The sequence below is a fragment of the Patagioenas fasciata genome, chromosome 2 (genome assembly GCF_037038585.1).
Source record: "Patagioenas fasciata isolate bPatFas1 chromosome 2, bPatFas1.hap1, whole genome shotgun sequence".
Taxonomy (NCBI): Eukaryota; Metazoa; Chordata; class Aves; order Columbiformes; family Columbidae; genus Patagioenas; species Patagioenas fasciata.
Window position 1 is genome coordinate 1424705 of NC_092521.1, and position 14469 is coordinate 1439173.

The window sequence follows — 14469 nt, forward strand, 5'->3', positions numbered from 1 at the left end:
CATCTCCATCACTCCCATCCCCTGCACCCCCCCATCCCAGCTGCCCCCCCATTCCCATCCCCATCTCCCCCATGACCCACATTCCCATCCCCATCACCCCCATCCCCATCACCCCCATTCCCATCCCCATCACCCCTATAACCCCCATTCCTATTCCTGTCTCCCCCATCCCCATCACCCCCAGCCCCATCACTCCATCACCCCCACCCCTGCAGCCCCTCCATTCCCGCCCTCATCACCCCCATGACCCCCATTCCCATCTCCCCCATCACCCCCATTCCCATTCCCATCCCCATCACCCCCATTCCCATCCCCATCACCCCCATTCCCATTCCCATCCCCATCACCCCCATTCCCATCCCTATCACCCCTATCACCCCCATTCCCATCCCCATCACCCCCATAACCCCAATTCCCATCCCCATCACCCCCATTTCCATCCCCATCACCCCCATTCCCATCCCCATCACCCCCATAACCCCCATTCCCATCCCCATCACCCCAATTCCCATTCCCATCCCCATCACCCCCATTCCCATCCCCATGACCCCCACTCCCATTCCCATCCCCATCACCCCTATTCCCATCCCCATGACCCCCACTCCCATTCCCATCCCCATCACCCCTATTCCCATCCCCATCACCCCCATGGCCCCCATTCCCATCCCCATGACCCCCATCCCCATTCCCATCCCCATGACCCTCATTCCCATCCCCATCACCCCCATTCCCATCCCCATGACCCCCATTCCCATTCCCATCCCCATCACCCCATTCCCATCCCCATCACTCCCATCCCCATCACCCCCATCACCCCCATTCCCATCCCCATCACCCCCATCCCCATTCCCATCCCCATCACCCCATTCCCATCCCCATCTCCCTCATTCCCATTCCCATTCCCATCCCCATCACCCCATTCCCCTCCGGCCCCGCCGGTGCCGCCGCTCCTTTGTTGTGCAAAGGCCCCGGTGCCGCCAGTTCGGCTCCAGCACCGCCGGGGGGGAACGACTGAGGGGGTGGGGAGACCATACAGGGGATGGGTGAGGAGTGGGGGTGCAGGGGGTGATGGGGGTCAGGGGGTGATGGGGGTCAGGGGGTGATGGAGGTTCAGGGGGTGATGGGGGTCAGGGGGTGATGGGGACGCAGGGGATGGATGGGGGTGCAGGGATGATGGTGCAGGGGGTTCAGGGGGTCAGGGGGTGTGGGGTGCAGGGATGCATGGGGGTGCAGGGGATGATGGGGGTCAGGGGGTGATGGGGGTCAGGGGGTGATGGGGACGCAGGGGATGGATGGGGGTGCAGGGATGATGGGGGTGCAGGGGGTGTGGGGATCAGGAGGTGATGGGGGTGCAGGGGTGATGGGGGTCAGGGGGTGTGGGGTGCAGCGATGGATGGGGGTGCAGGGGATGATGGGGGTCAGGGGGCAATGGGGACACAGGGGTTGGATGGGGGTGCAGGGATGATGGGGGTGCAGGGGTGGATGGGGTCAGAGGGTGATGGGGGTCAGGAAGTGATGGGGGTTCAGAGGGTGATGGGGGTCAGGGGGTGATGGGGGTCAGGGGGTGTGGGGTGCAGGGATGGATGGGGGTACAGGGGATGATGGGGGTCAGGGGGGATTGGGGGTCAGGGGGTGATGGGGACGCAGGGGATGGATGGGGGTGCAGGGATGATGGTGCAGGGGATGATGGGGGTGCAGGGGATGATGGGGTGCAGGGGTGATGGGGGTCAGGGCGTGGTGGGGGTTCAGGGGGTGATGGGGGTCAGGGAGTGATGGGATGCAGGGGGTGATGGGGACGCAGGGGATGGATGGGGGTGCAGGGATGATGGTGCAGGGGGTGTGGGGGTCAGGAGGTGATGGGGGTGCAGGGGTGATGGGGGTCAGGGGGTGTGGGGTGCAGGGATGGATGGGGATGCAGGGGATGATGGGGTGCAGAGGGTGATGGGGGTCAGGGGGTGATGGGGACACAGGGGTTGGATGGGGGTGCAGGGATGATGGGGGTGCAGGGGTGGATGGGGTCAGAGGGTGATGGGGGTTAGGAGGTGATGGGGGTTCAGTGGATGATGGGGGTGCAGGGGTGATGGGGGTGCAGGGGATGATGGGGACACAGGGGATGGATGGGGGTGCAGGGATGATGGTGCAGGGGGTGTGGGGGTCAGGGGGTGATGGGGGTGCAGGGGGTGATGGGGTGCAGGGGATGATGGGGTGCAGGGGGTGATGGGGTGCAGGGGATGATGGGGTGCAGGGGATGATGGGGGGCAGGGGATGATGGGGGTGCAGGGGGTGATGGGGGTGCAGGGATTCAGGGTATGATGGGGGTGCAGGGATGATGGGGGGGGCAGAGGATGTGGGGTGCACAGTCCTGGGGCTGCAGCCCCCCCCAAGCTTTGCAGGGTGACCCCATTCCTGTGTCCCCCCCATGACACACAGACACCACCTGCTGTTGTCACCACTCGCTCTTTATTGGGGCCCATCCCGGGCTGTTGGGGGGGACAGGGGGGGTGACAAGGACACCGTGTGTATGTGGGGGGGCCACAGGTTGCTCTGACCTGGGGGGGACACACGGGGTGGGTCCATATGTGCAGGGGGGGTCACTTGTGGGTGCTGAGAACCAGACCACCCCCCCAAGTGGTTCCAGAACCCCCCAATTTTGGGGGGGTCAACCGTGCAGCGCGGGGTGCACGATGTCCCCGGGGTGGCTCAGCCACACGTCGAAGATGCTTTTATTGGGGGGCATGGCCTGTGGCCCCCCCTCCGGCTCAGGATCGGGCCTGGGGGGGGGCGGGGGGCCGGGGGGCATCACCCCCCAGCGCAGGGCGAGAAAGGGGGGACCACTGGGGGGGGCCACAGCATTGGGGGCCACGGTGGTGCTGTAGGAGGTGGGGAGCTGACCCCAGGTTGGGGGGGGGTCAGCACTGGGGGTAGCAGACCCCCCCGATTGGGATGGCGGGGGGGGGACCCAAGGGGGTGCCGGGAGGTGCAGGAGGGGCGCAGACCCCCACACGCCGCCTGCGGGGGGGTCCCCAGGCGCTGGTGACTTGTTCGTGGGGTCCCCCCCCTCCGGGAAATCCCTGAGTAGGGACTCGATGGAGAAGCTGCGGCGGTGGGTGGGGGGTCCTGGGGGGGATGGAGATGGGGGGTCGGGGGGCTCCGGGGGGGCGCGGGGGGGGTAGGGGTGTCCCCGCAGGATGAAGGGGGCCAGGTCCCGTGCGAAGGCGGCCGCCCCCCCCCGCGCCACCGCCGTGTTCTGCAGCTTGAGCGCCTCGGGGGGGATGCGGCTCACGTCCACCGTCCAGTAGTTGCCCTTGGCCTTGGGCTTGGCCGGGTCCTTCAGCACCTGATGGGGTGGGGGGGGACACACGGGGGATAATGGGACCCCCCCGGCTATGGCTGCACCCCGGGAGGGGCACCCAGACCCCTCCAGACCCTGGGATCCCCATCCCAGCTGCCCCATCCCAGGGGATGCCCCCAAACCTCCTGCACCCCACCCCAAGAACTCCCCACCTCCCACCCTTTCCCCAGCCCCCCCCTCCCCCAGTCCTGCTGCCCCCCCATCCCCAAGGGACCCCCCCCCCATCTCTGCCATTCCCCCCACTTTGAGGGGACCCCCCAGCCCCGCCAGTCCCCCCAGGGAATCCCCCAAACCTCCTGCCTCCCCAATCCCCGTCCCCATCCATAGTCACGTCCCCCCCATCCCAGCGCCCCCATCCCCAATGACCCCCAGTCCTGCTGCCCCCCCCAACCCAATGGAGCCCCCCCCCCACCCCAAGTGCCCCCCACTTTGCGGGGTGTCCCCCCCACCTTGGCGAAGCAGGGGTTGGAGGAGAGGTTGTGGCGGATCGAGTCCTTCCAGCCCTGGTAGCCCCCCCCGAAGAACGGGAAGAGGCGGCTGATGGCCTGGATGATCTGGGGGGGCACGGCAGATTTGGGGGGGGCAGCACCCACACAACACCCCCCCAAAGTCGGATCCACACCCTATTCCAACCCTCAGCCATAGGACCCCTGCAGCCGCCACCCTACAGTGGGGTCCCCCCCCCCGCACCCAAAGGACCCTGCGGCGGGAAGGGGGTGGGGGGGGCGGGACGGCTGGGTCCTCCCCGGACGCCTGGGTCCCCCTGAGGGCGGGGGGGGAGGGGAGCCCGACAGACTGAGCGACAGAGGCGACAGAGCGACAGACCCCCCGGCGCCGCTAATCCTGCCCCCCGCGGGGGCATCGGCGGGAACCGGCCCGACCCCCCCACCCGGGGCTGGATCCGGTCCGATCCCCCCCCCGAGACCCTCGGAACCCCCCCGGGGCTGGATCCGGCCCGTCCCCCCCCCACAATGACCATCGGAACCCCCCAAGTGACTGGAGCCGCCCCAGACCCACGGAACACGGCGCAGCCCCGACGGGGCGGGCGGGCGATAGGACCCAGGGGTTCCAGGGACGGGACCGGGGTGGGACAGGGGGTCCCGGGAGGGGTTCGGGGGGTCCTGGAACGGCGTGGGGGTCTCGGGGGTGCCGGGGGGGTCCCGGAGGGGGTGAGGGGTCCCGGGAAGGGGTGCCGGGGTCCCATGGGGTGCCGGGATGGGGGTGCCGGGGGTCCGAACCGAGGGGTCGCTGGGGGCTGATGGGTCGGGGGTCCCGTAGGTGGGTGGGGGGTCCCGGTGGGGTCCCGGGGGGTCGGTACCTGGGCGAGTTTGAGGCGGCGGCCGGGGGCGGCGCGGATAACGAGGGCGATGAGCGCCAGGTAGGAGTAGGGGGGCTTGGGGTGCCGGCGGTACCGCTGGGGGCGGCCCCGGGAACCCCCCCGGGAAGCCCGGACCGACCCCGAGGCCGAAACCGACCCCGGGGGCGGCGGTGGCGACATGGCCGGAGGGGGGGGAGGGGCTGGGACCGAGCGGGTTTTATCTGAGAGCCACCCGGAACCGAGGAGAGGGGCGGGAATTGGGGGGGGGTGGGATGGATGGGATGGGATGGATGGGATGGGGTGGAATGGGGACACAATGGGATGGGATGGGATGGGATGGGATGGGATGGGATGGGATGGGATGGGATGGGATGGGATGGGATGGATGGGATGGGGGGGTGGGGGGGGATGAGGTGGGGTGGGATGGGGTGGGAGGAGATGGGGTGGGATGGGATGGGATGGGATGGAGTAGGATGGGATGGGGTGGGATGGGATGGATGGATGGGATGGGATGGATGGGGTGGGATGGGACAGAATGGGATAGAATGGGATGGGATGGGATGGGATGGGGTGGGATGGGATGGATGGGATGGGGTGGGATGGATGGGATGGGATGGGATGGGATGGGATGGGATGGGATGGGATGGATGGGATGGGATAGAATGGGATGGGATAGGATGGGATGGGATGGGATAGAATGGGATGGGATGAATGGGGTGGGATGGGGCAGAATGGGATAGAATGGGATGGGATGGGGTAGAATGTGATGGGATGGATGGGGTGGGATGGGACAGAATGGGATGGGATGGGACGGGATGGGATGGGATGGGATGGGATGGTGTGGATGAGATGGGATGGGATAGACAAGATGGGATGGGATGGGATGGATGAGATGGATGAAATGGGATGGGATGGGATAGAATGGGATAGGATAGAATGGGATGGGATGGGATGGGATGGCAGGAATGGGTGTGATGGGGACACAGTGGGATGGGATGGGGTGGGATGGGGTGGGATGGGGACACAGGGGGATGGGATGGCTGTGGTGGGATGGGATGAGCACCAAGTGTTCTGGGACACCCCGAGGCCGCTGGCTCTGGCAGCGGGACGCAGCTGCAGGGGGGGTGTGGGTGAGGAGCCACCAGCAGGGCCCCGTGTCCCCGTTCCAGGCTGGACCCAGCGCTGGGACGTGATGGGGACAAAGGGAGCGAGGCTGCTCAGCAGGGACAGGAAAGGGACCCCAGGGCGGGGGGGACAAGTGGGGGACAGGGGGGATGGGGTCGGGTGGTGCTGCTGGTACTGGAGCTGCAGTTCCCCCCGAGCAGGTGACAGTGACACAGGTTGTCCCCTGCAGCACATGGGGTCCCCATGCAGCAGATCCACCACAGGCACCCTTGCACACCCCTGCACACGCCTTTGCACCCTTGCACACCTCACATACACCCTTGCACACCTGTGCACACCTGTGCGCACTTGCAAAGTGATGCACACACCTTTGCACACTTGCATTGCCTTGCATACCTGTGCACACCTGCAAGTTGACACACACACCTTTGCACACTTGCATAGCCATGCACACTTTTGCACACCTGTGCTCACTTGCAAGGTGACACACAAAACTTTGCACACTTGCACAGCTGTGCACACCTGTGCACGCTTGCAAGGTGGCACACACACCTTTGCACACTTGCATAGCCTTGCACACCTGTGCACGCTTGCAAGGTGACACACACCTTTGCACGCTTGCATAGCCTTGCACACCTGTGCACACTTGCATGGTGACACGTGCACCTTTGCGCTCTTGCGTAGCCTTGCACACCTGTGCACGCTTGCATGGTGACACTTGCACCTTTGCGCACTTGCATAGCCTTGCACACCTGTGCACGCTTGCAAGGTGATGCATGCACCTTTGCACGCTTGCCTAGCCATGCACACCTGTGCACACTTGCAAAGTGATGCACACACCTTTGCACACTTGCATTGCCTTGCACACCTGTGCACACCTGCAAGTTGACACACACACCTTTGCACACTTGCATAGCCATGCACACTGTTGCACACCTGTGCTCACTTGCAAGGTGACACACAAAACTTTGCACACTTGCACACCTGTGCACACCTGTGCACACTTGCAAGGTGACACACAAAACTTTGCACACTTGCACAGCTGTGCACACCTGTGCACGCTTGCAAGGTGGCACACACACCTTTGCACACTTGCACAGTCTTGCACACCTGTGCACACTTGCAAGGTGACACACACCTTTGCACGCTTGCATAGCCTTGCACACCTGTGCACACTTGCATGGTGACACGTGCACCTTTGCGCTCTTGCGTAGCCTTGCACACCTGTGCACACTTGCATGGTGACACGTGCACCTTTGCACGCTTGCATAGCCTTGCACACCTGTGCACACTTGCATGGTGACACGTGCACCTTTGCACGCTTGCATAGCCTTGCACACCTGTGCACACTTGCATGGTGTCACGTGCACCTTTGCGCACTTCCGTAGCCTTGCACACCTGTGCACGCTTGCAAGGTGACGCGTTCACCTTTGCACACTTGCATAGCCTTGCACACCTGTGCACACTTGCAAGGTGATGCACGTATCTTTGCACACTTGCCTAGCCTTGCACACCTGTGCACACCTGTACACACTTGCAAGGTGATGCACGCACCTTTGCACACTTGCCTAGCCTTGCACACCTGTGCACACCTGTGCACACTTGCAAGGTGACGAGCACACCTTTGCACACTTGCATAGCCTTGCACACCTTTGTACACCTGTGCTCGCTTGCAAGGTGACACACACACACCTTTGCACACTTGCACACCTTTGCACCCCTGCACGTTTACATGCACACCTTTGCACACCTTTGCATGCTTGCACGTTTACATACACACCTTTGCACACTTGCACACCTTTGCACACTTGCACGTTTACATACACAGCTTTGCACACCCTTGTACACCTTTGCACGCTTGCACAGTGACACGCGCACCCTTGCACACCTTTACACGCCCCACACACACCATTGCACGCCCTTCGCACCGCCTCTCTGGCCCCGCCCATCGCTCCGCCCCCCCGTGTCCCCGCCAATCGCTCCGCCCCCTCCTTGTGTCCCCGTCAATCGCTCCGCCCCCTTCCCGTGTCCCCGCCAATCGCTCCGCCCCGTACCCGTGTCCCCGCCAATCGCTCTGCCCCTCCTCGTGTCCCCTCCCCTCACTCCGCCCCTCGTGTCCCCGCCTCTCGCTCCGCCCCCTTCCCGTGTCCCCGCCAATCGCTCCGCTCGTCCCCGTGTCCCCGCCTCTCGCTCCGCCTCCTTCCAGTGTCCCCGCCAATCGCTCCGCATCCCCAATGTCCCCGCCCATCGCTCCGCCCCTTCCCATGTCCCCGCCAATCGCTCCTCCCCCTTCCCGTCTCCGCCCACTCCCCGCCCATCCCACCGCTCTTGGCCCCGCCCCGCGCGACGCTCCAGCCCCCGCGTCTCTGTGGCTGCGCCCGGAGGCCGGAAGTGCCGGTACCGGGAACGGCGGGGGCGGGGGGAAGCGGTCGGTGGGACCCACGGGGTGGGGGGGGGGAGTCACCCGGTGATCCCTGAGCACCCCCCTCGTTCCCCACAGGACCCATGGGTGCCGCCGGCCGGGCCGTGTCCCAGGCGCTGCTCGGGGCCGTGTGCCTGTTCTGTGCCCACCGGGCCCGCCAGGTCAGCGGGGACACCGGGGATGGGGCGCGGGACGGGACGGGACGGACATGGGGACAATGGGGGACCGGGGCAACCCCGGGTGGGCCGAACCGGGCAGCGGGATGGGGCCCCATCACAGGGATTGGGTCCTGACGTCCAGCTGGTCACATAGCGCCAGGATCGGGCCCCGTGTCCAGGATCGGGCCCTGGCACCCAGGTGATCACACGGCGCCAGAATCGGACCCGGTGTCCAGGATCGGGCCCCGTGTCCAGGATCGGGCCCTGGCATCCAGGTAGTCACACGGCGCCAGGATCGGGCCCCGTGTCCAGGGTCGAGCCTTGACACCCAGGTGGTCACATGGCGCCAGGATCGGGCCCCGTGTCCAGGATCGGACCCTGGTATCCAGATGGTCACATGGTGCCAGGATCGGGCCCCACCCCCAGGATCGGGCCCCGCCCCCAGGATCGGGCCCTGGTATCCAGATGGTCACATGGTGCCAGGATCGGGCCCCATCCCCAGGATCAGGTCCTGGCGCCAGGATTGGGCCCCGCCCCCAGGATCGGGCCCCAGTAACTGACTGGTCACGTGTCACCAGGATCGGGCCCCCATCGCCAGGATCGGGCCCTGTCCCCCAGCTGGTCACATGTCACTTGGGGTGCTCCTGTGTCACTCAACCTGTCCCATGTCACCAGGGTCATCCCGTGTCCCCAGGATCGGGCCCCTGTCACCCAGCCCTGTGTCACCTGGATACTCCCTTGTCACCGGGACTGTTCAGTGTCACCGGGACTGTTCAGTGTCACCCAGGCTGTCCCCATGTCTCCCATCTGGTCCCCTGTCACCAGACTGGTCTGATGTCACCAGACCGGTCCCATGTCCCCAGCTGGTCCCGTGTCACCCACCCAGTCCCCTGTCACTGACTGGTCCCGTGTCACCAAGCCGGTCCCTTGTCACTGGGATGGCCCCATGTCATGTGGCCAGTTCCATGTCACCCAGCTGGCCCCATGTCACCAGAATGGTCCCATGTCACCCACCCAGTCCCCTGTCACCGGGGTGGTCCCGTCCCACCGGGCTGGTCCTGTATCACCGGGCCAGTTCTGTGTCACCGAGATGCTCCCATGTCACCGGGATGATCCCATGTCACCCAGCCAGTCCCATGTCACTGAGCTGGTCCCTTGTCACTGGGATGGTCCCATGTCACCATGTCCCATGTCACCCGGCCAGTCCCATGTCACTGAGCTGGTCCCTTGTCACTGGGATGGTCCCATGTCACCATGTCCCATGTCACCCGGCCAGTTCCATGTCACTGAGCTGGTCCCATGTCACCGTGTCCCATGTCACCCGGTCAGTCCCATGTCACTGAGCTGGTCCCTTGTCACTGCGATGGTCCCATGTCACCATGTCCCATGTCACCCGGCCAGTTCCATGTCACTGAGCTGGTCCCTTGTCACTGCGATGGTCCCGTGTCACCGTGTCCCATGTCACCCAGCCAGTCCCATGTCACTGAGCTGGTCCCTTGTCACTGCAATGGTCCCGTGTCACCGTGTCCCATGTCACCCAGCCAGTTCCATGTCACTGAGCTGGTCCCATGTCACCGTGTCCCATGTCACCTGGTCAGTTCCATGTCACTGAGCTGGTCCCATGTCACCATGTCCCATGTCACCATGTCCCATGTCACCTGGTCAGTTCCATGTCACTGAGCTGGTCTCATGTCACCACGTCCCATGTCACCCGGCCAGTCCCGTGTCACTGAGCTGGTCCCATGTCACTGCGATGGTCCCGTGTCACCGTGTCCCATGTCACCCAGCCAGTTCAGTTCCATGTCACTGAGCTGGTCCCATGTCACCATGTCCCATGTCACCCAGCCAGTCCCATGTCACTGAGCTGGTCCCTTGTCACTGCGATGGTCCCATGTCACCATGTCCCATGTCACCGTGTCCCATGTCACCGTGTCCCATGTCACCCGGCCAGTTCCATGTCACCTGGTCAGTTCCATGTCACTGTGATGGTCCCATGTCACCATGTCCCATGTCACCTGGCCAGTCCCATGTCACTGGGCTGGTCCCATGTCACTGAGCTGGTCCCATGTCACCATGTCCCATGTCACCCAGCCAGTCCCATGTCACCTGGTCAGTTCCGTGTCACTGAGCTGGTCCCATGTCACCATGTCCCATGTCACCCGGCCAGTCCCATGTCACTGAGCTGGTCCCTTGTCACTGCAATGGTCCTGTGTCACCATGTCCCATGTCACCCGCCAGTTCTGTGTCACCCACCAGTCGCACTGTCCCCACATCACCCACCCCGTCAGGTGCCACCCCTCGCTCACCTGTCCCCTCTGTCCCCAGGTGACCCCCGGCCCGGCCGCCGGGTTCCTGCTGCAGGCGCTGGGGGCGGCGAGTGACGCCCTGGAGCCCCTTTGGCCCTCGGGGACAGCGGGAGGTGACGGTGACACCGCCGACCCCCTCCCCGGCTCCTGGGTCTCGGCCATGCTGGCCCAACCCCTGGTGGCCTTCGGCTTCCACCGGCGCAGCGGTGACAGCGCCACCGCCAACCTGCTGCTGGGGGTGACGGTGACACTGGCCCCCGCCGCCGCGCGCCTGCCACCCGAGGGCCGGCTGCTGGCCGCCCGCGCTGTCACCGTCCTCGTCACCGGTGCCATTGTCACCCTGGCCGCGCTGACGGGCAACATGGCCGCTGCGCTTGGTGGCCTCCTGCTCCTCGCTGGGAACCTGCTGCCGGGGACACACGTGGTGGCACCTGGGGACACGCGGCTGCGGGGACACCCGGGGGTGGTGGCACCTGAGGACACAATGCCAGGGGGACACCCGGGGGTGGTGGCACAGGACACGCTGCCCAGGGGACACGTGGTGGCACCTGGGGACATGCGGACGCAGGGACAGGCGGGGGTGGTGGCACCTGGGGACACAATGCCAGGGGGACACCCGGGGGTGGTGGCACTTGGGGACACGCTGCTGTGGGGACACCCATGCGTGCTGGCGGCCGCCAACCTGCTGCTGCTGCGGGCGCTGCGGGCGCCGCTCCCCAGGGACGGTGACAATGACGGGGACAATGGGGACACAGAGCAGGCAGTAAAGCTGGCGGCTGGTGACGGTTATGGCCTCGTTGGTGACATTGGGTGGTGTTGTGGTGGGGGCATGGGTGACGTGACCCCTGGGGGTTCCCTAGGGTGGGGGATCCCCAGTGTGTCACCCCGGGGGGGTCCCTGGGGTGTCACCATGGGTGGGGATTCCTGACATAGCACCCTGGGGTCCCTGAGGTGTCACCCTGGGTGGGGGTCACCTGTGTGTCACCCTGGGGGTCCCTTGGGTGGCACCTTGTGGTGGGGGTCTCAACATGACACCCTGGGGTGGCACCTTACAGTGGGGGGCCCCGTCATGGCACCCTGGGGTGGGGGGTCCCCAGTTTGTCACCCTGGGGTGTCACCATGGGGTGGGTGTCCCTGACATGGCACCCTGGGGTCCCTTGGGTGGCACCCTGGGTGGGGGTCCCAACATGACACCCTGGGGGGGCACCTTGTGGTGGGGGACCCTGACATGGCACTCTGGGGTGGGGGGTCCCCAGTTTGACACCATGGGGTCCTTGGGGTGTCACCATGTGGTGGGGGGCCCTAGGGTGGCACCCTTGGGTGGGGGTCCCAACATGACACCCTGGGGTGGCACCTTATGCTGGGGAACCCTGACACGGCACCCTGGGGTGGGGGTCCCAGGGGTGTCACCCTGGGGTCCCTGAGGTGTCACCGTGAGTGGGGGTCACCTGTGGTCATCCTGGGGTTCCTTGGGGTGGCACCATGGGGTGGGTGTCCCTGACATGGCACCCTGGGGTCCCTTGGGTGGCACCCTGGGTGGGGGTCCCAACATGACACCCTGGGGGGGCACCTTACAGTGGGGGACCCCGACATGGCACCCTGGGGTGGGGGGTCCCCAGTTTGACACCCTGGGGTGTCACCATGGGGTGGGTGTCCCTGACATGGCACCCTGGGGTCCCTTGGGTGGCACCCTGGGTGGGGGTCCCAACATGACACCCTGGGGGGGCATCTTGTGGTGGGGGACCCTGACATGGCACCCTGGGGTGGGGGGTCCCCAGTTTGACACCCTGGGGTGTCACCATGGGGTGGGTGTCCCTGACATGGCACCCTGGGGTGGGGGGTCCCCAGTTTGGCACCCTGGGGTGTCACTATGGGGTGGGTGTCCCTGACATGGCACCCTGGGGTGGGGGTCCCCAGTTTGTCACGCTGGGGTCCCTGGGGTGTCACCATGGGGTGGGTGTCCCTGATATGGCACCCTGGGGTGGGGGTCCCCAGTTTGTCACTCTGGGGTCCCTGGGGTGTCACCATGGGGTGGGTGTCCCTGACATGGCACCCTGGGGTGGGGGTCCCCAGTGTGTCACCTTGGGGGTCCCTGAGGTGGCACTCTGGGTGGGGGTCCCTGACATGGCATCCTCAGGGAGTCCCTGGGGTGACACCCTGGTGTCCCTTGGATGTCATCCTGGGGGGGGGGAGGGGGTTCCCAACATAGCACCCTGGAGGGGTCCCTGGGGTGGGGGTCCCTGTTGTGTCACCCTGGGGTGACACCCTGCGTAGGGGTCACTGGTTTGTCACCCTGGGTGGGGAACTGGTCACACTGGGACAGGGGTACTGGGACACCGGGTTACTGGGAGCACTGGTACTCAGGGGTGGGGACACTGAGGGGTTGCTGGGGCACTGGGATCACTGGTCACACTGGGATTTGCGGTACTGGGAGCACTGGTTATACTGGGACTGGGGACACTGGGGGCACACTGGGCTCTGCTCACACTGGGGACACTGGGGTTACTGGTCACACTGGGGCTGGGGGACACTGGAGGCACTGGGACTGGGGGCACTGGGGTCACTGGTCACTCTGGGATTTGCGGTACTGGGAGCACTGGTTATACTGGGACTGAGGGCACTGGGAACACACTGGGCACTGCTCACACTGGGGGCACTGGGGTTACTGGTCACACTGGGGCTGGGGGACATTGGAGGCACTGGGACTGGGGGCACTGGGGTCACTGGTCACTCTGGGATTTGCGGTACTGGGAGCACTGGTTATACTGGGACTGGGGACACTGGGGGCACACTGGGCACTGCTCACACTGGGGGCACTGGGGTTACTGGTCACACTGGGGCTGGGGGACATTGGAGGCACTGGGACTGGGGGCACTGGGGTCACTGGTCACCCTGGGATTTGCGGTACTGGGAGCACTGGTTATACTGGGACTGGGGGCACTGGGGGCACACTGGGGCACTGGGGACACTGAGGCTGGGGGACATTGGAGGCACTGGAGGCACTGGGGACGCTGAGGTTGAGGGCACTGGTTGCACTGGGACTGGGACACTGGGGGCACTGGGGGTACTGGTCACACTGGGACTGGTGGTACTGGAGACAGAGGTCACACTGGGGCTGGGGGCACTGGGTGCACTGGTCACACTGGGGCTGGGGGCACTGGGGACATGGGAGGCACTGGTCACACTGGGACTGGGGGTACTGGGTGCACTGGTCACACTGGATTTGGGGACACTGGTCACACTGGGTTTGGGAGCACTGGGAGCATTGGTCACACTGGGGCTGCGGGTACTGGTCCGCACTGGACTCACTGGTCCGTACTGGTCTGCACTGGTCCGTACTAGTCCACACTGGTCAGTACTGGTCCGCACTGGTCAGTACTGGTCCGCACTGGTCTGTACTGGTCCGCACTGGTCTGTACTGGTTGCACGGTCCGTACTGGCCGCACTAGGTCAGTACTGGTCCGTACTGGCCCGTACTGGTCGCACTGGTCCGTACTGGTCGCACCGGCTCTTACTGGTCGCCCCGGGGAGCGCCCCCGCCCCCCGGGAGCTCCCCGCCACAGGCCACTCCCCCTCGGGCTCCCCTCTCCCATTGGTCCACTCTCAGTGACGTCACCAAACCCCGCCCCTCCATCTCCCCCGGCCGGGGCGGGGGGGCGGATGGCGCTGGCGTTGAAGTTTGCGACTCCAGGCCCGGCGGGGGGGGGCGTGGCGCCTGCGTCGGGCGTGACCTCTGATTGGCCACTTCACCCCCGGGCACCGCCTCCCGCGGGCGGCGATTGGCCGTG

The 14469-nt window shown here is 65.5% G+C and overlaps 2 protein-coding genes across 2 annotated transcripts; one reads left to right on the forward strand and one right to left on the reverse strand.

The window, feature by feature from the left end:
• Positions 1–2455: 2455 nt before the first annotated feature.
• Positions 2456–4865, reverse strand: FOXH1 (forkhead box H1). The gene is made up of 3 exons (XM_065830541.2): positions 4671–4865; positions 3802–3906; positions 2456–3337 (listed from the first exon to the last, which is right to left on the reverse strand). The coding sequence occupies exons 1-3, from the start codon at positions 4848–4850 to the stop codon at positions 2660–2662; spliced, it is 963 nt and encodes a 320-aa protein (XP_065686613.1). The 5' UTR covers positions 4851–4865; the 3' UTR covers positions 2456–2659.
• A 3164-nt stretch (positions 4866–8029) lies between these two features.
• On the forward strand, positions 8030–14418 carry TMEM276 (transmembrane protein 276). Its single transcript, XM_065830540.1, has 4 exons — positions 8030–8192; positions 8296–8378; positions 10701–11477; positions 14131–14418. The coding sequence occupies exons 1-4, from the start codon at positions 8030–8032 to the stop codon at positions 14416–14418; spliced, it is 1311 nt and encodes a 436-aa protein (XP_065686612.1).
• The last annotated feature ends 51 nt before the right edge of the window (positions 14419–14469 follow it).